The 26,869-nt window shown below is 35.5% G+C and overlaps 1 protein-coding gene across 1 annotated transcript in view; it reads right to left on the bottom strand.

Annotated features, from left to right (window-relative positions):
* The window catches only part of LOC109054884 (multiple PDZ domain protein-like), a 42,928-nt gene that overhangs the window by 7,232 nt on the left and 8,827 nt on the right, over positions 1-26,869 (bottom strand). Inside the window, 22 exon segments of the mRNA XM_042716201.1 lie at positions 820-1,028; positions 1,329-1,503; positions 2,223-2,282; positions 2,360-2,425; positions 2,555-2,653; positions 4,602-4,779; positions 4,873-5,142; positions 5,222-5,353; positions 6,457-6,655; positions 9,455-9,566; positions 16,176-16,262; positions 18,283-18,492; positions 18,682-18,843; positions 20,112-20,294; positions 20,719-20,865; positions 21,086-21,165; positions 22,243-22,302; positions 22,474-22,711; positions 23,820-23,908; positions 23,992-24,094; positions 24,894-25,085; positions 25,212-25,334. Of these exon segments, the coding sequence (XP_042572135.1) occupies positions 820-1,028; positions 1,329-1,503; positions 2,223-2,282; positions 2,360-2,425; positions 2,555-2,653; positions 4,602-4,779; positions 4,873-5,142; positions 5,222-5,353; positions 6,457-6,655; positions 9,455-9,566; positions 16,176-16,262; positions 18,283-18,492; positions 18,682-18,843; positions 20,112-20,294; positions 20,719-20,865; positions 21,086-21,165; positions 22,243-22,302; positions 22,474-22,711; positions 23,820-23,908; positions 23,992-24,094; positions 24,894-25,085; positions 25,212-25,334 (3,174 nt within the window).

Here is a 26,869-nt window from a genome sequence, read left to right as displayed (position 1 = left end):
ATGTTGAAGTTTAACCCTTGACCTTAGATAAGACATATACTTCACTGCAATTTGCTCTTTTAGTTATATTGGGGAGACTGGGGACAATTGTAACATTTTTACTTTGTCCCTAACTTACAGACTAATGCCAATCTACATATAATCTTTTGTTATTACTTTGTGTCTCAAAGAAGAGGCTAATATTAAAAAAGTAATACAAATTCCTTTTATTTCTTGTTAATAATACTGAATTATTTTACTTCTAATACCTTTCACTCTTAAATTGGACTTATAAAGCTGTCAAATATGTATTAAATTATAATGATGTGTATTTAATTTGATAAAGCATTTGATGCATTTAATATGTTTGATAATTATATGAAAAAGACTAGAGTTGTCTAAAATAAGATGAATCATTTTCACTATATCTCTCTAATAAATATATAAATATTAGCTGATGAACACAACATTTAAACTAAGTCATTTAATGAAAATATTTTATATTATATAAAATTATATTATGCTGTTACAATCACATTTCGCATGGTAGCTGCCAGTGACAGTATAAGCATTTGTCATTTATGGTAACTTTTAAACAATAATCTACAGGAAAAAAAAGGCATCAAATTTTAAATAACAGAATAAAAATATTGGTCACCCCACACCACCCCCAAAAAAATCTCAAAATCAATATTTGTTAAAATGACCAGTATTCACCAGTTTTCGTGTTTCTTTAGAAACGGAATAGTTTTGCTTTCTAACTATAAACAACATAGACAGCATAAAGGCTTGATTGCACAAATGTGTTGGCCAGTCAAGAGTTCAGGAGGTCGTTCTCACCTCCAGTAGTTCATCTCCCACTCTGACCCGACCATCTGCCGCAGCGGCCCCGTCTGGTTTGATCTCTAACACATACACACTCATTCTACCACAAGCTCCATCTCTTTTTCCTGACAAACACAATCCCAGTCCAGAGCTGTGTGAGCCACAGTCCAGATCAAACATGTGCAGCTCTCCAGGCAGACTGCCATACCTCTGCTTCATGCGGCCTGCTCACACACACATAAACATGTAAAAACATCCAGATAAAACAATATAGACACATCAGCAGACACACTAATAGAGGCACTGACTTGTATTCAGAGCTAATGATATTTTTGATCCTCTAAGCTTGGTATGCATATTAAGTATGTTTTATTAAGTAAATATGTTTGATGTGTTTTCCTTGTTGGGAATGATTCACTGCTCTGCACAGTGTAGGTGATTTCAGGTTGGACTGTCTTTAGGGGACATTTGGCCCCCTTTATGTAGGTGAAACCTGAGCCACACACAGACACACTCAAACATACTCCAGTAAGAGGCCTGCTGCTGCTCGCTGTGATGATGTGCAGCCTCTTCTGGCAGGGGTGGTCTCTCTGGAACCCTCTGCACTCCATCTGTTTCTGTGTTGACTTGCCTAGAGGGCAGTTTCAGGAGGGGGGGAGCTAAATGTGGAGGCTTCCCCAACTTCCAGTCTTCTGTACGCTACAACAGCACCATCAAAAAGTGATTATATTCTTCAGAAAACACATTATTAAATAAGTTCTTTAAAATCTCGTTCATTGCATTTTTACTGCTCAGCCTTAACAGTGTTACAACATGGCTGAGAAAAATCTGACCAAAACAAATGTGCATAATTGTATTAAATGTGCATCTTGCAGTGTTTTTTAAAAAAAATATAAATATAGTAAGTACATGTAGTTCATTAATATTACTCAGTACTTAAATGTATAATTACACTGTAACAAGAAGACCTTAAAATAAAGTGTAACCCTTTGTTTCTTAATACACTTTGTAATAATGTCAAATTAAAAGGTTTACTTTAAAGTTAAGTTTCTATGTGGGGCTTAAAAGAAGAATGATTTTATCTCATTTTAACTGGTGTGTTATTCAATATTACATTCAAAGTTAATGCATTTAATGTACTGCAACTGCAACTTCATTATTAAATGTGTAATTACAAATATATTTAAATACATGACATACAAGTTTCAATAGAAATATCATTAAAGTAATAAAAGTATTGAAGTACTGTTTCAGTTTATCATAAATGTTGTACATTTGGCAGTATTTCTTTTAAGCGCTGTTTTTAAAGCTATAGTTATGAGTCACAAGGGTAGTACTGAGTGTGTATGTGGAACCTATAATATGTCATTTATATACATATATATTGGATTATTACTATGTAAACAAACATCACAGACCTTAAAGGGGATGGGACTGAAGGGGTAGGTTGGGGAGAGATTATTCGGGATCTCGGGTTCCTAAAGATGAGATAAGCATATACATAAACACCTAAAAGACACTAATGATAAACACAGAAGCATAAGCAAAAACACACCTGATGATTTGGAGAATTTGATTTTGACACACTTTCATCTTCAGAGCAGTTGTCAGGAGCTGAAAACTGGACATAGAGAGGCAATAAATGTTTTATGTATTCAGGTTTTGTTTTCTCTAGAATATATTCAAGAACTGGTTATGAGTATTTGTAAAGTGATTATGTGTGTGCATGTGTACAGTATCTGTGCTGTACCTGAGGACTCTGTACTAGTAGTTCTACTTTGTCTCCTGCTCTACGGATGGCCTCCACGGCTTCTTCATGAGTAAAATCACTCACATCTACACCTTGAACCTGCCAACATACACATTAAAAATGTAATGTGTGAAGTTCTTTCTCCAGTCACTCATTACTTTGAACATACTTCTACTTTCAAGCTAACCAGTTTGCCCCAGATTTTCTTTAAACTAATCTTGTTATCTAGTTTATTTAGGTCAGAGTAGGAGTGATGCATTAGCTTATTATGACCAGCAGATGGAGATCATCAAACATCATCCAAATCCAATTACTGTTCTTCAACACTATCTAGTCTCAGCCTCAGGCCTTCTTCTGTATATTTCACACAAAAATAGCAAGAGCAGACTGAAATCACCCATTCCAATCTGACTATCTGACTGTATTTTTTTACTCACTCACTTTTTTACTCATGGTGTTTCAAACCTGCATGACTTTCTTCTGTGGGGCAAAACAAAAAGTGATTTCATTTTCAATATAATAAAAGTAAATAAAGGACACTTTGCATCCTTTTAAATGCTTGACAGTCCGAGTTCTCATTTACGTTCATTAAATGAAGCAGGGCGGTCATAAAAGTTCTAAAATCTAAAATCTACAAAACTTGAACCTTCTAGATTGTAACAATTGATGTCACGCCGGATCTGTTTCCTACGTTGTTATGATTTGATCTGAACAGAAACAGCATATTTGCGTGACACAGCTGACACAGAACAGCATATGTGCAGCGGATATTCTCCAAAATGGCACCTGGGTGATGCAGAGGAGACAAATTGTTGAATAAATTTGTATTTTTTTTTTCTTTTGTGCACAAAAAGTATTCTTGTAACTTTGTATAATTGTGGATGAACCACTGATGTCACATGGATTATTTAACAGATCTCCTTGCTACGTTTCTGGACTTGGGAACATTTCAGTTGCTGTCTATGCAGGGTCAGACAGCTCTCAGATTCCATCAAAAATATCTTAATTTGTGTTCCGAAGATGAATGAAGGTCTTACGGGTTTGAAACGACATGAGGGTAATTAATGACATCATTTTTGGGTGAACTTACCCTTTTAATTTAATTTAATTTAATTTAATTTAATTTGACTTGTAGCATCGTTGCAGTTAGGGCGTCCCGAGTTTGAGTCCCGGCTCGCGGACCTTTCCTGATCCCACCCCCTCTATCTCAACCACTTCGCTTCCTGCTGACCTATCTAAATAAAAGGCATAACAATTTTTACATTTTTTTTTTTTTTTTTGTGCTCCAAAACTTCAAACATACAGGTTTGAAACAAGGGTGAGTTTCAATTATTTTTAGAGGTTCATGGCAACCTTATAACAAGTAAACTAGACATTAATTATATTGCTTTAAATACTTATTTGTGTTTTGGGTAAAACTTTATTGAACAGTGCCCTTGTTATATATGTTACATGTACTTACTTTAGCAATAACAGCAAATTATGCACAATTACAAGCAACTAACCCTAATTCTGACTCTACAGTAAGTATGTGTTGTTAAATAATATTACTCAGTGCTTAACTGTGTAATTACACAGGAACAAGGACACTAAAGAAGGAATGGTAGCACTTTATTTTACAGCCCTGTTCTGCATATACATACTATATACTTGTTATAGTACAATACCTGGGTAACAACTAGGCACTAACTCTGAACCTACCCCTAAACCTTACCCTAACCCATGTAGTTAGCTTATATTATCCAGTACTTTCTTATCCAGTACATTGTAAGTACAGGTAAGTGTACATAATATAAAGTAAAGTGCAAACAAGGAAATAACTCATACTTTCATTATTTTCTGATCATAATTATTTTCTGCCAGTTTCCCTATAAATATTTGTCATTAATTTTAAATACTTTTCATTAATTTTAAATTCATACAGTGTTCAATCTTGCAATTTCAGACACTTTACAATAATACATATGACGTTACATTAATAGTTAAAGGGTACTATGCAACGACTCCATTCACCAACACACACACACACACACACACACACACACACCTGAAGAATTTGGTCTCTTTCTTTCAAAGTGCTGTTGTGTGCAGCTGGACTGTCCTCTGCGATGTGTTTTACGAAGATGCCCCGCCTCATTTCTCCATTGCTCAGTCGACTGCCCATACCACGACCCCCCACCACACTGAAGCCAAGACACGTGCCCCCAGCCCTGAATAATGTTACTCTAGTTCAATAAACACAAGCATATCACCATTACACATGAACATACTAAAAGTGAATGTGTCAATGTTTTGTTAATGTTTTGTTTATGGGATACCTTCTAGGCTGACTCCATGAACTACCATCCTTCCCATGCGTCTCTTCATCATCTTTTCGTCTGTCTTTTTCTCTCCCTCGTCTTTGTCCGTTCTCACTCTGCAAGACTGGTATTTCATTCATTACCTTTTTGTCTTTTTCCAGTCTTTGATTGCTTTCCCTTTGTTTAAATCGAGTGTGGTTATCTACTCCTTCATTCTCTTCTTCAGTTTGGGTCTTTCCATTCACTCCTTTACCATCCACTGTACTGTGTTGTTCAGAAATGCATTCTCTAATACAAATCAAACAAGCATTAGAACACCATCAGAAACAAGAAAACAAATAGACAAAAAGATTCTCTGTCTCCTTACAGGGGTTTAAAAGGCAGCTTTTGTGAGTGCTTGGGTTGGACAGTAGCTGTTCTGTGTAATTCTATTTCTTCTTTTGATGGGGCATAGCTGGCTCTGTGCATGTCCAGGAAGGCAGCAGGTACATAAGTCACACTGATACAAAAACACACAAGAACAAGCAAAATGGGTTTGATTGAAGTTGTTTTGATGAAGAATCCAATTTCAACAACCAATGAAATGTGCTGCTGGCTAGAACATAACATTTTCTTCAATTTTTAAAAAATTTAAAATTACTTTTAACAGACAAAATCTCTAGAGATTAAAGTACTTATGTAGTCTAATTAAAAAATATACAATATTTAAACTAACAACCAAAAGTTTGGGGTCAGCATTTTTTTTAAAGACATTAGTGATTCATTAAATTGATCAAAAGTGGCAGTATTTACAATGTTACAATAATTGCATTTTAAATAAATGTTCTTTTGAACTTCCTATTAATCATTAATCCTGAAAAAAATATCACAGTTTCAACTATTAAGAAGCACATGTTGTTGTCGGAGCTGACAGAATTGTGGGCTTGTGCTTTGGGTGACCCGAGTTCGAATCCCAGCTCACAGTCCTTTCCTTCTCTCTCCCACTTTGTTTTCTCTCAATATATACTGTCCTATCCTGATAAAAGGCAAAAATGGCAAAAATAAATCTTTTTTTTTTTAAGAAGCACATGATTTCAACATTGATAATACTAATAATAAGAAATGTTTCTTTAGCACCAAATCATCAGTTTTCTGAAGGATCATGTGACACTGCAGACTAGACTAATGGCTGCTGAATTAAATTCAATTAAATTGGAGTAAATTACATTTTATATAAAAAAAAAAACTGTTATTTTAAATTGTAATGATATTTCACAATAGTGCTGTTTTTACTGTATTGTTGATCAAATACAGTAAATGCTCCCTGGTAAGCATGATAATCTTCCTTTAAAAACATTATAAAAAATCTTACCAACCCCAAACTTTCAGAATAAATGAATGAATGAATGAATGAATGAATGAATTTATTTGTTTGCTTGTTTGTTCATATACAATTCTAACAAACTTATTTTGTGAAAATAAAAATAACACCACTTGTTTGATATACTACGATAAATTTTCATTTGCATTCATTTGCATTAAATTTATATAAAAACTACAAGTCAGAGTTAGGTTCCCATTTAGATAAACCTTGCAAGCGTGCGCGCGTATGTGTGTAAGCACCTGAGATCAGGTCCGATCAGTGAATGTCTGCGTAGCATCGCTCTGGCTTGTGCATTGGTCAGGTTGGTGGTGAATTCTCCATTGATGGCAACAATTCCATCCCCCACTGCCAGTCTCCCGTCTTTACTGATCGACCCGCCATGAACCACAGAGCGGATTATCATGCCTGAACCATCCCTTAAGGCACTCACTGTCATTCCTACACACACACACGTCATGTACATAGTCACCTGAGGTATGTACTTATTTTGTCACAAGTTGTCCTATGTATTTTTCATTTTATATTTTTGTTCATTACCTTTTACATCTTTGCTGTTTATTGTTTTACTGTGTGCCAAAAATCTATAATAAGGTTATTTTCTAACAAACCACCCAAATTAGTGTGAAAAGGCCAGCATAAGTTAAATAAACTGAATCTTTTTTTTTTGTTTGTTTTGCTTGCATAATAACAGTGGATTTGTTCAACTACTATTTTTGTAGCCAAGACTATAAGGTATGTACTTGTAAAGACACAGGCTTTCAAAAATAAACCTAAACTGACAAATATTCACTGAAGTAAAAAGTGCGACAACTAGCCCCAGGCTTTCCCAACAGTGAATATTTTAAGTGTATATATACATTTAGTAATTTTTATTTAAACAAGATCCTCATAACCAACACAAGTGTGTGTTAAAGTGTGGGTGTGACCAACTCGACAATGGAAGTTTAACCACATCAGATATTTCTTTAAAACAGTTAGAATATCGTCATTCACTAACTGTCATTTCCATACCCAGCGAACCCCTTAACTGTCTGTCTTATCAATTCAAACTCTCTTATTCAAAGCAAATGTAAGATTATTTCTAAGTAACAATGAAAGTGTCAGTGTACCATGTAGTGTCAGTGCATTTGAGAGGGTCTCAATACCCCTCACTCACCTTTATGGCACATAAAATGTTGGCTTTGACTCATGTTGTATTAAAATCACAGCGTGTGCTTTCAACAATTCATTTTACGAGTATTAAATTGAGCTAATGAGCTTCAAACAGTGCCGCTGACTTCATTGTGGGTGTAAAGTGACTGGTTTGCTTTGTACTATTTTTTGCTCTTACAAATCTGTCTAAATTGCTCTCAGTTTAAAGCATGCACCATACAAGCTTATATTAAATATAATATACAGCTGATTTATGAATAATTAGGAGTACATGCAATGAGAAAACACATGCAATATGAACACACATGAGAGCTAACAAGCAAGGAAACACACCAATCATGAAGACAACACTATGGTCGTAAAGAATTTGAGATTCATCAATTTTGAAGTTTTTATTTTCAATTTGAACATCCATTTATCAGGTTTCTTGTCTGAACAGTCAAATTACAGTACAATCATAGTGCGCTAGTTACAGAAGTGCACATTTGACCATGTAAAGCACAGCACAGGACAGAGATGACACAAGAGAACACCGGAACAAAAGACACACAACACATCACAATTTATAATCTCTATTCCAACATCCAATATAAATACCCAACTCATAAATAACTGACTGTAAAGTTAATAAAAAATCAAGATGAAATGGGATGCTGAATTAAATAATATTCATGCAGAGCTTTGTGTCAAATTGATGAATATTCACTGGAATAAATACTTCATCAAAAAGAAAGAAAAATAGAAAGATCAAGTTTGAATGGAAACCATGACTTTTATATTCTTCACTGAAACTTATGATTTTGCCAATGAGTTGGTGTAGTTGCATAGATACACTGCAGGGCTTAACAATTAAGATGGCCTGAGGCCAGTGTGAGATCTTCGGGGGAGTTAACAGGAATGTCACTTACCCTATTGGGTCATGTATTCTGTGATGCATTCATTATTATTCCTGCAAATTACACTGAAATACATCCACAGTGTAAAGTTATGTAGCTGACATAAAGCTTTGTCAAAATAAAGATTTTGAACAAATCATGGTATGCCATCATTTAAGTGTGTTTATGAATTTATAGGTTTTAATGGGCTTTGTAATGGTATGGTTGTAAAAGTTACAGCTATTATTGCTTAAAAATATAATCATTAATTAAATTATTAATAATTTAATCAGATTAATAATTGAACTTGTTTAATGGAAATACAAAAATATTTTTTGAGATGAATATAAAAATATATTACTGTTAAACTTTTAATAGTTTGGGGTCAGTCAAATTGTTTAATATTTTTGAAAAGTCTCTCACAGTAAAAATGCAATACTGTGAAATATTATTACAATTTAAAAGAATTGTTTTCTATGTGAATATATTTTAAAATGTAATTTATTCCTGTGATGGCAAAGCTGATTTTTCAGCAGTCATTACTCCAGTCTTCAGTGTCGCATAATCCTTCAGAAATCATTCTAATATACAGATTTGATGCTCAAGAAACATTTCTCATCATTATCAATGTCGGAAAAAAATGATGCTGCTTTATTTATGTTTGTATGTATTTATTTATTTAGTGGAAATTATGCTACATATTTGTCAGGATTCATTGATAAATAGAAAGTTCAAAAGAAAGGCATTTATTTTTACTTTTACAATATATCTTTTAAAGAAATAACTTTATACTTGAAATACTGGAAGTATTGTGTAGGGCAAGTTCAAATCAGAACTACTAGCCTGAAGGAGCCAGCAAAAAAAAATAAATAAAAAAAATAAATTGTTGAGCCCTGCAATGCATCATGTACAGTATAGATTGACTTGAAGAAAACATCAAAGAAAAACATATTCTAAGAAATCACAACTCTTTAAAAAAACATACATACAACCTAAAGTACATGCTAGTTAGCAAAAAAGTTATGTAAAACATCATATCATGTACTAATACAAAACTTTACATCCCTACTTAATATATTGCATGTGTACAACATCTATACACACATACAAACACGTTACAGGTCTCTCACAGAATTCACCTCTCTGTGAAACATACTGAGGATGTATAAGAAGATAGATAGGAAGAGTGTTATGAACAGGGTTAACATACCCAGACTGGAGTTTCCCCTGACTATAGTTATGGTTCTCTCATAGCCACTTGAGGGGATGGAGACATGTTTAGCATCAGCCTCCATCTTGCTGTTCTGAGAGTGGGAATTTGTCTACAACACAAACAGAGAAAGCATCAGGCATCTTTACTCAGTGAAACGGCCCATTTTCTTTGCATATGCGGTAAATGGAAAGCAAAAAGAATCTCTGGAGCTGCTAAGAGCCCTTTTAAACATCTGTCTTGCAGCAATGCTTCATTTCCAATGCTGAAAGTGTTTATTTAGTACACAGGCATCCAGTTCTCGAGAGAGATCCCAGGCGAGTCAGTGCCAGTGAATGTGTGACTGAATGACATTCATAGCAACAAGAATAATCCTCTGATGAGCAATATCTTGCACTTTTTTTTAAATTGTCAACAAAAGATGTCAGAGAGAGTCCTTGCTGTCAAGACAAGAAATATAGTTTTCTAATGTACACTAACTTCTTCTGAATCCTTACCCAATGTATCAAACCCAGAACATAGTTAGGGTTCAAAATAACCTCTTGCCAAAGGCCAAATGCAAATAATAATGCATTTAATGGAAACAGAAGTCTCCTATGCTCACTATGGCTGCAATTACTTGATCAAATACAGGAAAAAAACATCTCTAGGTTACATATGTAACGATGAGACACAGCGTCGAAAACATTTTGGGAATGCGTCTGCATGACCATGGTCTGAACCACATATGATATCAGTCCAATGGAATGGTGAAACGTCACGCAGAGACCAGAAAGCTTAAAAGCGCATCCAAAACAAGCAGCGTTAGCTTCATGGATGCTGCCCCTTTTGCCCGGGAGCTGAGGCATGCGCTCACTGGAGACGGCAGTGCCCTAAAGCACCGGGGGCTGGCAGGGTTGACAGAACGGTCTACTGAGGGCATTGAGGAGAGACGGGCACTGTATGATGAGGTGTAAACTGCTATTTCCCAGAGGTGCCTGCCCTCAGAAGTCCACAGCCATGTGCATCAGGACTTTTTGGCTGAAGTCTCCTATTGAAAAGACTACTTGAAAGACTTAGACTGACACAACCAGAGCCTGCTCGGGGCAGGACCCAATGAGATACATTTGGCAGGGATTACCACACCGCCAAGTGACCTACTAAGGGAACCCGTCTCTCTCGAGAATGGCCTCTGGTGTACTTAGAGCAGCTAGCTTGGTGCCCTGAAGCGGAGGACCGGCAGGGGATGGCCAATCTAGCTGCTCTGCAGACCTCCTAGTAGGTAGCGAGCCTCCCAGAACTGCTACGTTTTCATGCGGATGCTGACAGATGCGCTTTCTGAAGACCGCTGTGCCCTGAAACACCAGGGGTGGCAGGGTTTTGCCGGTCCGGTCTCCTGAGTGCTCTGAGGAGAGACAGGCACCATATGATGAAGTGTACACTGCTCTTCCCCAGAGGGGCCCGCCCTCAGAAGTCCTGGGCCATATGCGTCAGGACCTTTTAGTCGAAGACTATCTAGCAAGAATGATGGTCCGCAGATCCACTTTCTACTTAAAAGCCTTTGGCCCGGGAGTGCTGGTCTGATTCCAGATATACTGGGGACTATAAGAAGTGATGTTCCCTGAATGAGGAGCTGGAACATGGCTAGGGCTGCTCCCGCCCAGCAGCCCCTGAGACCTGTGTCCAGCATTGGAAAGTGCAGCAGTGGGAACAGATAGCCTGCAGGCGTCTGTCCCACCTTAGACATAGCCCTATAAATCTACTCAATTCTACATTGCACAAGACTTTCTTCCCCCGAGAAGAAACGCCAGCGGGAGCAGAGCTAAACATCCAAGGTAATGCACACTTGTACAATTAGGGACATTTTATGAATGAACACAGCCAGCCCCCTCAAGAGCTGACTGTGCCTGCTCCACTCCAAAACAAACCACACATAAATCGCATGCATCCCCACCTCTAATTATAGTGAGGGCAGGGAGAAACGAGCGATCTAAAATGCAGTATACTTTTCATATGCAAAAGATTGAGACGGAGAGTCCTCAATCTCATATACATCATTGCTAACAACATCAACCTCCTCGGAGGAAGATGCAGCACAGTGCTCTCACTCAAAGAGGGAAGAAACTGCAGCACGGGCTTCCGAATCTAGTTTCATATGCGATCCCCGTGATCCTATTTGCCACTGTGCCTCAGCAACAGCAGGACAGGAGCCTTAAAGACTGCAAACACGGATACACTCCTCGAAGTGTGCCCAGCGGGAGCATGATGCACAATCAGCCCCCTCGAGACCAACACAATGATCGCGTGCATTCACACCCGTAATGTTTAGCATGGGCAGAGAAGAACACACGATCTAAAGTGCTGACTGTTTAGCTCGCCATATAGAGGTGATTGTGCACTGTTTCACAAATAACAGAAAATAAGACTGACACATTTTACACAGAGCGCTTGTTGAAAGTACAGAAGCTAACGCTGCTTGTTTGGGATGTGCTTTCTGGTCTCTACATCACCCCGCCTGTGACGTTTCACTATTCCATTGGACTGATTTCACATGTGAGCGTGATCACACAGACGCGTTCCCAAAGCGTTTTTGATGCAGCTTGAGTTCCTGAAGGGGAACTGATATTATTCCTTAAAAATGTCATCAATTATTAAATAAGTTATCAAATAGAAAACTGTATTTTACTCTAGTTACTCTAGTCTTCAGTGTCACATGATACTTCAGAAATCATTCTTATATGCTGATTTGATGCTCAGAAAACATTTCTCTTTATCATAAATGCAGTTGTGCTGCTTAATATTTTGAGGAAACTGTGGTACATTTTCTTCCAGAAAACTTTATGAATAGAAGGAACAGTATTTGTTTCAAATATAAATATTTTGTAACATTATAAACATATTTGACTTTAATGCATGCTTGCAGATTGAAGTATAAAATAAAATCTAAAGTGAAAAAAATAAAAATAAAAAAACAATTACTGACACCCAAACTTTTGAATGGTAGTGTACATTAGTAGAAGATAAATGGTCAGAATATGATAACAAAATACAAAAAGATTACATCCATTAACATTAGTTAATGAGGTAGGTTTCATGAAATAACAATTAGCAGCAGGTTTTTTACAGCCTTTATTAATCTAGGTTAATGTTGTTCTATAAATATACTACTGTTCATTTGTAATTCATGTTTGTTCATTAAAAATTAATTTATACAAATTAAACTGTTAAAAATATATTAATATATATTAGGGGTGTCCCCGACTAAGGATTATCATCGAATCAGAATTTTTTATCTTTCCGATATTCGACTAATAGTCGAATCATATGTTTTGGTGGTGGTGCAAAATACATTACCAAGGGTCGAGTCAGACATAATTACATTAACACACAGGGAAAATGTGTAACGGACGCATCGCAGATACAAAGGGGGTAAATAATGTTTTATATTTTGATTAAAAGATAGTTAACATTAAATGTCAGTGAAACCCTAAGAATTCACAACATTTTTTACAGCTCTTATTATAACATTATGTAGGCCTATATGACAGTAGTTATTAATGTTCTGCATTTCTGTTCTGACCAGTAGTTTAACTCATCATTTATCTCATATAGAATACGCTTCATTATTTATACAACATATATGATGCAATTTTTCCTTTCTCTTTGGAGTGTTACAAGCTATTTTGTGCATAAAGAAGTTCTGTAAAGTTGCAAAGACTAAAGTCTCAAACCCAAAGAGATATTCTTAATAAAAGAACCACACCCCCTTAAAATGGCTCATTCTAACACGCCCCCACATGTATATGTCACTATGTGGGAAGATTTACATAACACCGCCCAAATGTTCAGGCAAAGAAAGAAGGCGTAACTTTGATTCTCGCTGTTGCCGCCGGCCCATGTTGTGGAGACGCTGTTTTGTTGTGAAAGCAAAAATACTTTGTTTGGCCTTCCAAAAGACACAACTAAAAATCAGTGGTTAAATTGTTTTTACAACACTGTTCCAGAACAGTTCAACCCAAATATTTAGTGTGCAGCACATTTTATGGAGAACTGTTTCCTGATCCTGGGAAAGAAGAAAACAATACCGGCTTTCCTAACCAAAATACTTAAATACCAAAACATATGTAAAGGATTTGTCACTGATGATTCAAACGTGAGTTTTGAGCAGTGTAGAGCAGCGGTTCTCAAATCCAGTCCTCGCGCCCCACGCTCTGCACATTTTGTATGTTTCTCTTATAGCTTCAGACGTTTGTTCTATTCGAACGTAAGTGCCCTGTGAAGTGGACATCACAGGATATTCCACCATGATTCCAGTTCGAAGAGAATGTATATGTTCCATTCAAAGTGCATTAAAGTGTGCGAGACGTGAATTAAAAATTGTATTTATTTACAGAGGTATATGAATCACACTTGTCCTTGTGTGAAGACGTTGCACAGCGCAAACCCGTGAATGAATGTTCCAAAGTGAAGTAAACTTCAAAAGATTTCCCATGTTTAGGGAGTAGGGAGCAATGAACTGTGCAGGGACCATGTCAATGGGAACACAGTTCATGCACAGAGCTCACTTCTAATAAGCTGATTATCTGAATCAGGTGTGTTAACAAAGAGAGACATGCAAAATATGCAGAGCTGGGTGGGCGTGAGGACTGGAATTGAGAACCACTGGTGTTGAGTAGTGCTTGTTTTTTGTCGTTTCTCCGATCACAAATGCAGACATGGTTTTATGTTTACACGGCACGATGCAACGCATTGCATAAAAACACAGTATAAGTCATTATAATCCGCAATTATGTCCCCATTGGATGCAACAAATGGCTCATTTGTAATGGGTTTTATTGTTTTTGTCTTCTGACCGTGACACGCATCACAGTATGGCAAGGGGCATAACATTTCCGTCACACGCTTGAGGCATTCGGCCAATCACAAAGCACTGGATAGCTGGCCAATCAGAGCACATCTAGCTTTTCAGACTGATGAGCTTTGTAAAAAACGATGCGTTTCAGAAAGGCGGGGCATAGCGGAGAAACAATAATGTACAGTATGCGGAAAAGAATGTGTTTTACAAAACTACAACACAAAAAACAAATTTAATTACACCAAAAACACAAAAAAACTTTAAATATTAAAAAAAATCAAAAAAACCACTGCATAATACAACTTACATAGGTGCATATCTGCACAAAATGCCCCAAATGCACAAACGTGTCTGTGCGGCTCTGAATGATCTCCTTTTGTGGATGCGTTCTTCATGCAACAACGTGCAGAAACACACCAAATAAACTCTTAAAATTCACTTTTATCATAATAATGTTCTCATTATAATGTTATGTATATGGCAGTCCCAGTCATAGTTATTAATATTCTGCATTGTTGTTTGTCCTGCTCGCGCTGCGCGCTGAAGAGATAATAAGCGTAATACTACAATGAAGTGCTTTACTGCAGTGCAACTCAACCAAATGCATCTTATACAAGATAAATAATATATACAAGATATATATAAACTGGCTGAAATGTTTTAAAATATCACTTGTACCCCACCTGATCCAGTCTTTCACTCTGCCTGTGTCAATTTGAGTTTTAAATCCCTGCCGCCAAGATGCTCCTCTGTCGGTCACTGATTATGGAAAGTGAAACATAAATCTATAGGGGTGGTTGGATTTATTCACGCACGTTAAAATATTTACTTAAAGCTTCTTTATTTTCAGATTCTCAATTACAGCATTATTTTAATAGGCTGTATATTAACTTTTTGGGAGAAAACCAGTAGTTCTATGTGAAATCAGACATATGAGCACCCCCATAGAGCCAAAATGGCATGATCATAACACCCCACAAATATTTGAGTGTGAGACTGGTAGTCCAATCAGGATCCTCCTATCGAAGCATCAAATCTTCGACTATTCGGGGTCACCCCTAGTATATATAGAAATGAACATTAGCCCAGATTAACAAATCTCATAAAGCATTATGTTAGCTTCTGAAACTTACTGTAAATTGTTCCCAAGAATATTGATAGTTTATTACAAGTATTACACATATTCTAAAGACATTTTAGTTTATCTACATTTTAGCCGCTCCAGATTTCCATGTGGTGACACATAAGTGGAATAGCCTGCAGTATTTGTCACCAATATGCAGGAAACAGGCAGATAAATAAACAGATTTTTTTTATTCTGCAAAATATATGAAATGCTACATACAATTTGTTCACTACTGCAAAAAAAGTTAATAATACACAACAATACAGTCAATAACAAAACGTTTAAATGTGTTCTCAACAAGCCATCCAAACGAATGAGTACTTTACATGCTTGCAGTCTGGAGTAAACCAAAACCCTCATGTGAATAAGAGATGATGTCACGCAGATCCTGTCAACAAATATCCTCAACATTTAAACCCTGACAGCTAGAATGACCACACTGAATTAGGTCAGTGGAAAAAAACAAAACACTTTCTCTTTCGCCAACTAACTGCTTGAGTGCAACTAGCTCAAAACAACCACTGTTTACAAAATCAACTGCTGTAGGAACCCACAAAAATTCATTTTGAAGTAGGAAGTCTAAATTTTACACTGTGCTGTAAACAACCAACCAATCTACAGAATTTAAGCTTGAGAAACAAATGTCAAGAGTCACTGAAACGAAGTTGCTTCATATAGCTCAGATGTTAACACCACAGCACTGTTACAAAACAGATCAAATTAGTATTAAAGCAGGTATAGTAATATATAGCCTACTGTACCTGCAAAGTGCCGTGCTAGTTGTTCTGTTCTGAGTGGCAGTTGCCTGTTACATCAGCTCCTGTGTCCTGAGTGTCATTTTCTTGTCACTGACAAAGCTGTATTAAATCTCCTACTCAGAAATCTTGTCCCACTCCTCTCTTTATCCAGATACAATCACATATGCACTTGTCAGACTCTTAACTTTTGCAAAGAAAAATAAAGAAAAAAAGTTCCCAGCACTAGCTAAACCCAATTTCAGAGTCGTGGGACACATAACCACAAATGCACCACTTGTTTTAGGAGGCTGGTGTTAGAATTCAAGAGACATCAATTATTGAAAGATTTCAGTAACCAGAGACTCATGAGCCGCAGTTACTGAGACCCAGTTCACAACAAAGACCACCATCAGACTAAAGTAGATTTCCAATAATAATACTCTAAAATAACACCCATAGATTAGGTCAAAAACATTAAACTTATTTGGAATATACAAGATGACAGATGCAAGCAATGAGATATCATTCTAAACAAATAAGAAAATGTTCAATACTATCAACGTCCTGCAGTGCATACACAAGCATTTTAGGAAAATTTTTGCATTTTTGTTTTTATTTTACTGAAAAATGAACAAAAATAATATCTGCCAAATCTCATCTATGATGGAGGTGATAACGATAGAAATGTTTACTTAAAATGTTTTGAATAAAATGGCCAAATCATTTGTCTTGTTGAGGTGAATTTCATAGCTAACATTTAACTGTATTTCTATCATGACAACTCTCTGATGATTTAAGCATGGTAATGGATATGACAATGTTAATGTATATATTCTTGAAGGAATAGATCTGCTACGCTGATGCTGAATTGCTGCTGCTTATTACTGTCGTTGTAGATAATTGCTGCTGCTGCAAAGCAAGTACATAAACTTGCTACTGCCAAAACATACTGTACGCCGGTACATATGTTGTGAGTATTTAAGACATACTGCTGCTGCACAAATAGCATACATAATAATGGTAGCAGATATATACAGGTGGAGCTGGGGAAGGTGGAGGGTTTCAGAGGAACTCTGAAATCGCACAGCGAGCTGCTCTAGTGAATGATAACCAGCCAATGAATTATAAAGCAGCAAGCTCATTGGCTGCCTACGCAACATGAACCAATCAGCTTATGCCCAACAGTTTAACGCTGTGAATATCATCAATTTGTGCACCATCTAGAGTTTCATAACAGAATTGGGCATATATTCTAAATACATACAATTATTTATATATATATATATATATATATATATATATATATATATATATATATATATATATATATATATATAATGAAATAATAATGAATAAAAAATATTTTGACATCAAAGAAAGTATATTTAACTTGTTTTTCTTCACATACAAATACAATGACTTTAGAAAAAGAAGTATAGTAAAAGTATACTAACTTACTAATACAGTATACTGTATATTATTACACTTGTTATAAAACTATTCTTATCATAAAATGTATTATTCTGAAATTGTAGGCTATGATGGTCATGACTCCTCAAATGAGGGACAGACATATTTTGTGTAAAAAAAAAAAAAAAAAACTTAACATAATACTGATTTGAATACTGTAATGTGCATCTCTACACTACACTATTTCACATAGCGTATTTCACTTTTTATGTTCATTTTTATAAAAAAGCAAAAATATCTAAGATCTAAAATAATAAAAAAAAAAAAATCAAAAGTTTAAATCATTGTATTGATGGATTTGTATGAAAATCTGGGTAAAAGGCATTTTCAAAAATGCTAACAATACATGTTACATGTAAAATGTTTCCAAGAATAATAAAACCCATCTGACATTAAAATGCCTGCAGTTGAAGAAACTATAAAGCAGCCAATAGTTACTGATAATTGATGCATATGCTTATCATACTGAAAATTATATGTCAAAGTGGTGCACATTGAATTCTCTTAAATTAAACTTGCTTCTACATTCTATAAAGACCTAGATGAATTAGAACCTTCATAGACATACAATATCTAGATTTCTCCCACAATGCTCAAAGTTGTAATTGTAGCTGTCTCTCTTGTGAATGGTGATGATTGAGAAGTGAATGGAGAAATTTACCGGTAAGGGTTTGGTGACTCCGATTCGTACGGTGCCCAAAGCAGTGCTCTTCAGGACATGAACGGCCTGAGCCAGACCCGCGTGGCTCAAGTCAGTCCCGTTCACGAACATCAACCGGTCGCCTGGCAACAAGCGGCCATCTCTCTCTGCCAAGCCGCCTGCTACAAGAGAGCGGATCAATATCACAGTACGCCCTGGGTTCATGGGGTCCTGAGAGAGTTTCAGAAAGTGACAGCGCAAGAGAGAAAGAGAAGAATAGTAATAAATTAGGAGACACTGCTGCCATGTTGTAGAAGGATTTCAAACCAACTGGGACTCCCCAAACTAACTGATGTGGAGCTCATACTCTGCTGCTCTCTTCTTGTTGTAGTATTGGTACACACACACACACACACACACCTGGTAGTCTAGTATACTGAATCCCAGGCCAGAATCGCCTTTCTGCAGCTCATAGACTTGAATCTCATTCTCCCACATGGCCTGATGGGATAGCACAGGAGCCCCTGTCTTCCATTCATCCTCTCTGTGTGCAAAGAGACCCCCAAATGACTTCTGCTCGGCCTGTGAGAAAAAGTGGACAAGTCTATGTTATTTTGCAGTAAAGCATGAGTGGAATCACGTTTCCTCATTTGAAAAAGGACAATAGTGTTAATTTGTTTAATTTGCTATTTTGTATACTTCATTTTATTATAATGTTAATTGGGAATACTCTGTAACACTTAATTTTATGGTGCCTTTGTTACACGTTACGTGTACTTACTATCATAGTAATAATAAATTATGCATAATTACATGCAAGTAACCCTAAGCCAAACTCTAATCCTAACCTTAACCATATAGTAAGTACATGTAGTTAATTAATATTACTCTGTACTTAAATGTATAATTACTCTGTAACAAGGACACCCCAAAATAAAGTTTAACCGAATACTTTTATTCTTATTCGCATCCAAGGCATTCCACAGTCAGTACCTTTTTATGCTACTTCAACATTTCCTCTTCCACTATCATCACTGTATAATCACTCTATAAATAATAAAAAGATAATTACAATTACAATTTTATAACTTTTTTCCTTTTTTGTTAAACAGAAGAAAAAGGGTCTTGTGAGTTTGAAACAACATGTGGGTCAGTTAATAACCTTTGTCAAAAAGGAGCCCAATTTAGCATAGTTCTAATAAACAATATTTCTTATGCAAATAATATACTTCAGTGCTAACTGAAAGTTATATTTTTATGCATGTTATTTGCAATACGTAAATGTACTCATATTTAAATTGATATTAAATGTAATTAGCTGAACTTTAGAGTCCTTAATTAAAATATTAATCAAATATTTTAAAACTTAATTGCAATTTAGTACGTGTAAAATATTAACTTGTACTATGTAATATCAAACAATACACAAACTTAATATTACGTGTAAAATATTAACTTGTAACATGTAATATTAATTGCAATTTAGTACGTGTAAAATATTAACTTGTAATATGTAATATCAAACAATACACAATTCATAATCAAGTATTTTACATGTGTTTTAGTATGTTAGTCAATACATCAAAATAAGTGTACTTCTTTAACACTTAAAAAATATTAAAACATAATGATTTAAAACGTAATTTAAAGTAAAATGATCAATTTGACATTATTACAAAGAACAATTTTTAAAAACGTATTTAAATGCATTATGTGCTTACAATTTAGTACAATACTATTACACTTGCACACTGACTACAGCTAAGCACATTCCTTTTTCACAAGGGTAGTGCACTGCACAAACATTTAAACTTTTCCTTTAAATATCATTATGCACAGACACAGGAAACCTTTTCATTAAATTCTGCTAGTAGCTCCTTGAGCGTGGGTTGTACATCGTCACCATCATCATCTTCCTCTCCAACTGTGGGTAGGATGAGACGACTGCAAACCACACAAACATTCACAGGAAGTTCCCTCAGCAAGCTCACAACTTCCTTATGTGTCTCACCAATCAGAGAGAACCTGTTCACCTACAGACAGAACAAACACATCACCTTTGCTTGTTCTGCTGAAATGATCCTCTGGGCTTTTCTACTGACAGGAAGGGCTATTTTTAAGTAGCTGTCATAATTGATATTCATGTGCAGTCAGCACTGAATAAAGTGCTATGCATAGAAAACAGAATGCAGAAAGAAAGATGAGTGCTTTCAGTTATTATGCATGCAAGTGTTAGCAGGCTTTATGATAAGGGATTACAACAGCGTAATCTATAAACAACAGTATTATCTGTGTGTAATGCTTGTTTGACTATATAATATAGTCAAACTATGATAAAATATAATTTCCATTAGCATTTTTAGGTAAATACATTTAATAGTAGTGTTTGTATGTGTAATGTGAGATATTCTACACGACTATGTGGACAACCCCTTTCAATTATAATATAAAGTGAACCTCTAGCAGCTCGTCTCCAGGCTGTATGATTCCTGTCTGTCCAATCGGACCCTCTGGCAGTATGGAGCAGATATAGTGATGACCTTCCTTGGTATCCAAACTCACACCAAGACCGCTGCTCTCAGTGAACTTCTGTACCTGCGCCACCTGCACACACACACACACACACACACACACACACACAATTTAAATATAATGTAAACATATGCTGACAATATACAAATATACAGTGAACATGCACATATATTTTAAACAGGCATATAAAGAGAAACATACTGAACATAAACATATGCTGACACACACTCACAAATCTCAGCCATGGAAATTAACTGTCAGCTAAACAGGAGAGAATACAGATGAGACGCACCATGACTTCATATTGAGGACCCAGTTTGCTTTGCCACTTCTCCTTCAATATTTCCTCCTCTTCATCAGACAGTTTGTAAACTAAAACAAAATTTCCAAGCATCACACAGCTAATAAATAAATGACAACATGACTGAGGAGAACAGACTACGAAAGACAATGAATGTTTTCATCTTGTCAGTTACATTGTAATAGAGTCAAGATTTGTATTTGACACTTTATTTATATCTATGTTAGAAATCACCAAGCAAACTAAATAAATCAAATATTCTGGGTTGTTTACAGCTTAATGTCAATGGACAGTATTTGTGACATTCTGTCGATTAGGGTTGACTGGACAAGCAGAAACAAATTGTAAATGTAAATAATAATAATATTCTAACAATAGAATGGTGTACAGTTAGGGAAAGCAAAATAAATAGAATTATCAACTTTTAAAAGCATAACATTTCAAAGGATGAAATCTTGATGTCAAAATCAAACAGTGTTTTGGCATAAAAGCTTGAAAAGACACCTTAAAAGACAACACTTCAAATTTACTGATCCTCAGGCCATCCAAAATACAGATACATTTGTTATTTATAGGAACAGTTATAGAGAAATTTAGCATTACATCATTTGCTCACCTAGGGATCATCTGCAGTGAATGAGTGCAGTCAGAATGAGAGATCAAACAGCTGATAAAAACATCACTATAATTCACCAGTACCCCACACGACTCCAGCCCATCAAATAATGTTTTTGGACTGTTTTAGTATATAAATATCTGCATATTTCACTCCTGATTCAGACAAGACAACCTTTTCACTAGAGAAAGCAATATTATAGCTAGATGACTTGTATTTTAGCCAGAATGAATGGTTTGAAGTTAAAAACATCCAAATTATGATTTTGTTTATTATAAACATGGAGTTTTATCAACTGTTTGGTAAGCAAGTGATGTAATGCTAAATTTCTAATAAATTAAAATTCTCTTAAAAAAATGATTAAATGCTAAATTTCTAATAAATTAAAATTCTCTGCAAACAATGCTTAAATCATGATTATATCTGTATATTAGAGTAGTATATTATAGTATATTACTAGTACACTAAGCAACCTGAGGTGCAAGTCAAAATGAGTGGCTGTAATAATATTTGTAAATAAATCTGTTCTTACACGAGGTCTGGTTTCTATTCTTCATCTTGGACTCTAAATGACAGGTTTGCGTTGACTCTACTGAGGTCACAGAAAGAACAAACAGACACAGAAGCTGTTATTAGAATCAAAGTATGGTCAAAGAGTCACTAAGACTTCACACAGAGAATGGGCCAAAGTGAAACAGAACTCATGAATCAAACACAGTGTGAATGAGTGCAAATATACAGAAGTGGCAAGAGTTTCACTAACTGCACTCTCTGTTGAAGTTGAAGTCCCGGCGTTCAGTATAGAAAACTTTCCCTGGGGGCAGAACTGGCTTTGGCTCTGGTAGACATGGAGGCAGGGGAGGGGGAAGGAGACCCAGAGGGGTTAAGGGTCTCTGAGAGGTTGTGGACATTGTGGGGTTTTTTTGTGTTCCAGGTGGTGAGCCCTTTCTCCGAATAGAGATCTCCACTTGTTGGCCAGTGAGCAGGATTTCCTCTGCTTTCTGTAAAAGGATAAAACAGGTAATTATAACCATTTAACATTATATTTGAAAGGCATCCTTTATCATTTAATGGATCTGAACTGCTAATAATCATGCTTCTGTTTTAGTTTATCATTAACAAGAATTATAGAATATGATCATAACTTTTTTTTTCACAAAAAACTATTATAACATTATAATTATTATAGTGTCACATTTAGCTTCATTATTATTTAGTGTGAAATAACACCATATGATGTCAGTGAATTTCTGCATGTTAAGATAAATAGTTCCAATCCTAAACAACCATATTCTACCACAGTTCAATTTTTCACTTCAGAGATTATGGCACGCATTGATTTTCATGCTAAATAGCTCTTGCTACAACATCAGTACTGAAAATATTGATGCTTCAGATATGACTGGGCCAACCCCAGACACTTTATCCCTCTATTTTACCACAAAGCAAGCAAGCATTTTTCAGAAATGTGCCTAGTATATATTGTAGTGACGTTGTTGATCATTTTGACCTTGGCAAAACTTATGTAGAAAAATATAATAAAGGAAATTACAAGAAACATCTGACAGAAGTGTATTTCGACAGTGTGTACACCAGACAGAGAGTCTCGTCACGTGAAAAGTCATTGCATTATTTAATGCTTCATAGTCTCTAAAACCCTAAACATAATTAATGCAAAACTTTTCATCGAGGACGTCTGAAGTGTGTTATGAAGCAAGTTGAAATTCTCTTTATAATAAGCTCTCATTAGAAAAGTCATGAAGTATTAACCAATCTAATGACACATTCAAAAAAAAACAAACACATATCTAGTGACATCTAATGACACATTTACACAAATACAAACACATATCTAGTGACAATGTAATTAATCATACATACATAGTACTACCATTCTGCCTAAAACAAACACTACAATGTAAACAGCCTTCCCCCACACACACACAACAGAAACACAACAACAGGATTATTAATTGCTATAACATAATTTACTCTGAAACCACTGAAAATTGAATAAAATAGCAATAAATTGCTTAAACAACTAAGAACTACTGTTTAAATTTACATGCACAAGGAAAGAAAAGAGATAATGATCTGTATGGAACGCACAGCAATGATGCCATCTCCAATGTGAATTTGTCCATCCTGATCCACTGCATTTTCTTTCAGTATGCTCTTTACTCCAAATCCACTGGACTCTAAAACACCCAATATTAATTTAATATTTACATTTATCATTCTTAAACTGAACGGGAAAAAAATATCTTGTAAAGAATCATACCGTTGTCCAGGTTATTCAGAGATTGAGAGATGTTGACGCCCAAACCATTTTTGTTGTCACTGAATCTGACATTGAACTCTTTTTCCTTTTTCTCTACTAAATCCTGCAGAAGGGCAATTATTTGTTTACTATTGGCACATCAAACAAAACATAATAAAGCAGCATTTATGATAACAACATGTAATCAAGATTAAGGATTTAAAAAGTGTGATTAAATTTCACATTTTACAACAAATTCTACTGTATATCTTTTTCTATTACAATGACACTCATTTAACCACAAACTCCTCGCATGTTAATGTCAATGTGAATGCCAATCGATTTTTGTTGACTGAGTGTGAGTGTGTTTAAGAAATAATTTCAGCTTAATACATTTTAAATATAATGTTTGTCACATTTTATTAACCTTCATGTCATCCCAAACCTGTATAATAATTAAAAAGACCATTTTAAAAGGACAGTTCACCCAAAGCTGTTTGGATTTCAACAATTCTTCAACAAAATATCTTCTTTTGTGTTCAGCAGAAGAAAGTCTTCAGGTTTGGAATGACATGAGGGTAAGTAAATGATGATAGAATCTTTATTTTTGGGTGGACTGTGCCTTTAAGAATTGTTACACAGCTTTTTACCATACAAAAACAATTCACAGTGACCTTAAAAAATGTCAAAAACATAACAAAAGCAGCAATAATGTGGTGAAGGAGGAACAATTTACTGCAATTTGTGGTGTTCTATGGAAGAATTAATGTCAAACCTGTTAAAAAATACATGAATGGGAGTAAATGATAACAGAATTTAATATTTTGGGTGAGCTATACTGTTTATATCATAATTTACATATATATATGCGAACACACACACATACATACACACACACACACACACACAGAAGCATTTTGCACCTGTTTCTTTTGAGTGCCCTGTTGCTGGACGATGGTAGGTGAGAGGTCGCCATCAGTGGTTTCCCTGGCAATGATAAGTCTCACACGGGAACCAGCAAGACGGAGCTCACATGCCACTTCCTCACTGCCCATGGCGGACACATCCACATCACCAATTCTGAGGAGAAGATCGCCACTACGCAATCTCCCATCCTGTATGCACACATCCACAAATGTCAAGGCATTTGTCACTCTTTTTAATTTGAATCTGTTTGTACAATCCACAAATGGAATCATTTCAATAACGGTGTACGTGAATCCATGATGATTCTCTCATACCTTTCCAGCTACACCATTAGGTAGGATGGTTTTAACCATGGTGCCAGTAATCCTCCCTCCAATGATGCCAAAGCCTAGACCTGATCCGTCATTCTGCAACTCTATATGATGAATTTGTCGAGGCTGTGGAATCAAATTAAATGAGTGGAATAAGCCTAATTATAATACAAGAGAGACTGGACTAGTTATCACACTTACTCCAGTTAATATTTCTCAGGGTAGGTTTATTTTTAAAAGTCATTTTCTGTATAAGTAAATGGCTTAGTCATGGCTACAAAAGCTATTGAATTATTGAATACAAATACAGTGAGGTGGAAAGAGTACAAAAATATTCTACTCAAGTAAAAGTACCATTACATTGATGAAATTTTACTTAAGTACAAGTAAAAGTACCAGTCTAATAATCTACTCAAGTAAAAGTAAAAAGTAGCTCATTTAAAATTTACTCAGAGTAAAAATTACTTAGTTACATTTTAACATTGGGAGGGAGGCAAAAATGGGACAGGCCAAGGGCGTCAAACTCAGTTCCTGGAGGGCCACAGTCCTGCACAGTTTAGATATAACCCTAATTAAACACACCTGATCCAGCTAATCTAATCATTTAGGCTTATTTGAAAACTACATGATATGTGTGCTGGGGCAGGGTTAGAAACTAAACTCTGCAGGGCTACGGCCCTCCAGGAACTGAGTTTAACACCCCTGGGATAGGCCTATTAATCTCAAACTAGTTGTTTTTAATTAAAGGAATCAGTTATTTAGAATAATAAGACATTTGGGCTGTTACCAGGCAAATCAGTATCAACAAACTCATCTTTTCAATGCAGAGGAAACGCAGAAGCTTCATTGGAAGTGGCATTTAGATGTATTTACACACTGTTTAGTGCAGGACAAGAATGCATTTAACCTGCGGTTACAGATGCATGAATAATGTTTTGCTATACAAAACATAAAATGTTGAATACTCATTTGAAATAAGAAATTAGTTATTTTAAAACAACAAAAAAATCGAAAGATACCTACTTTAAATGTGAAATTAAAATGGCCAGTTTGTCAGCGAGTCACTGTCAATAAGTGAGTCATTGCGATTGAACCGAATCATTTAAACGGTTGATTCATTCAGGAACGAAACACTGTCATGTTGCTCAGAGACGCAAAACTGTGCTTTGGTGGCTGTGTTTGGAATTATTTTTTTGTTGTAGAAATAGAGCAAAAACAGGCAATATGGTGTCTAAAACGCAAGTCTCTTAATTAACTTGTTTACTGGCCTGTTGTAAATATATATATATACACACATAACTACATACATACATATACATATACATATACATATATATATATATATATATATATATATAATCATGATGAATGTTTTTGGAGGAAAAGACGTCATTCTTCGTGTGATTTTGATTTACTATATGAAATGAAATAAATATGTTAATTTTCTGCCCCTATATCTTCAATTTTGTGTTCATTCTAAATCACACAGTGAAAGAACGCACTATAAATGCGCGCGCACATCATTAAAACAACAATTATGATATTATCGCAGACGATATATATCGCACACTCCGCACCACTGTCTTTTTGGCTAATTTGTGCAAAACCTCTTGCTAAAATATCAAAGCTTCATTTTAACCACCAATGCAACGATGCAATTA

Source organism: Cyprinus carpio, chromosome B1 (genome assembly GCF_018340385.1).
Source record: "Cyprinus carpio isolate SPL01 chromosome B1, ASM1834038v1, whole genome shotgun sequence".
In the NCBI taxonomy this organism is placed as follows: domain Eukaryota; kingdom Metazoa; phylum Chordata; class Actinopteri; order Cypriniformes; family Cyprinidae; genus Cyprinus; species Cyprinus carpio.
The sequence above is the reverse complement of the archived record's forward strand: the minus strand, read 5'-3'. Positions and strand labels throughout refer to the sequence as shown.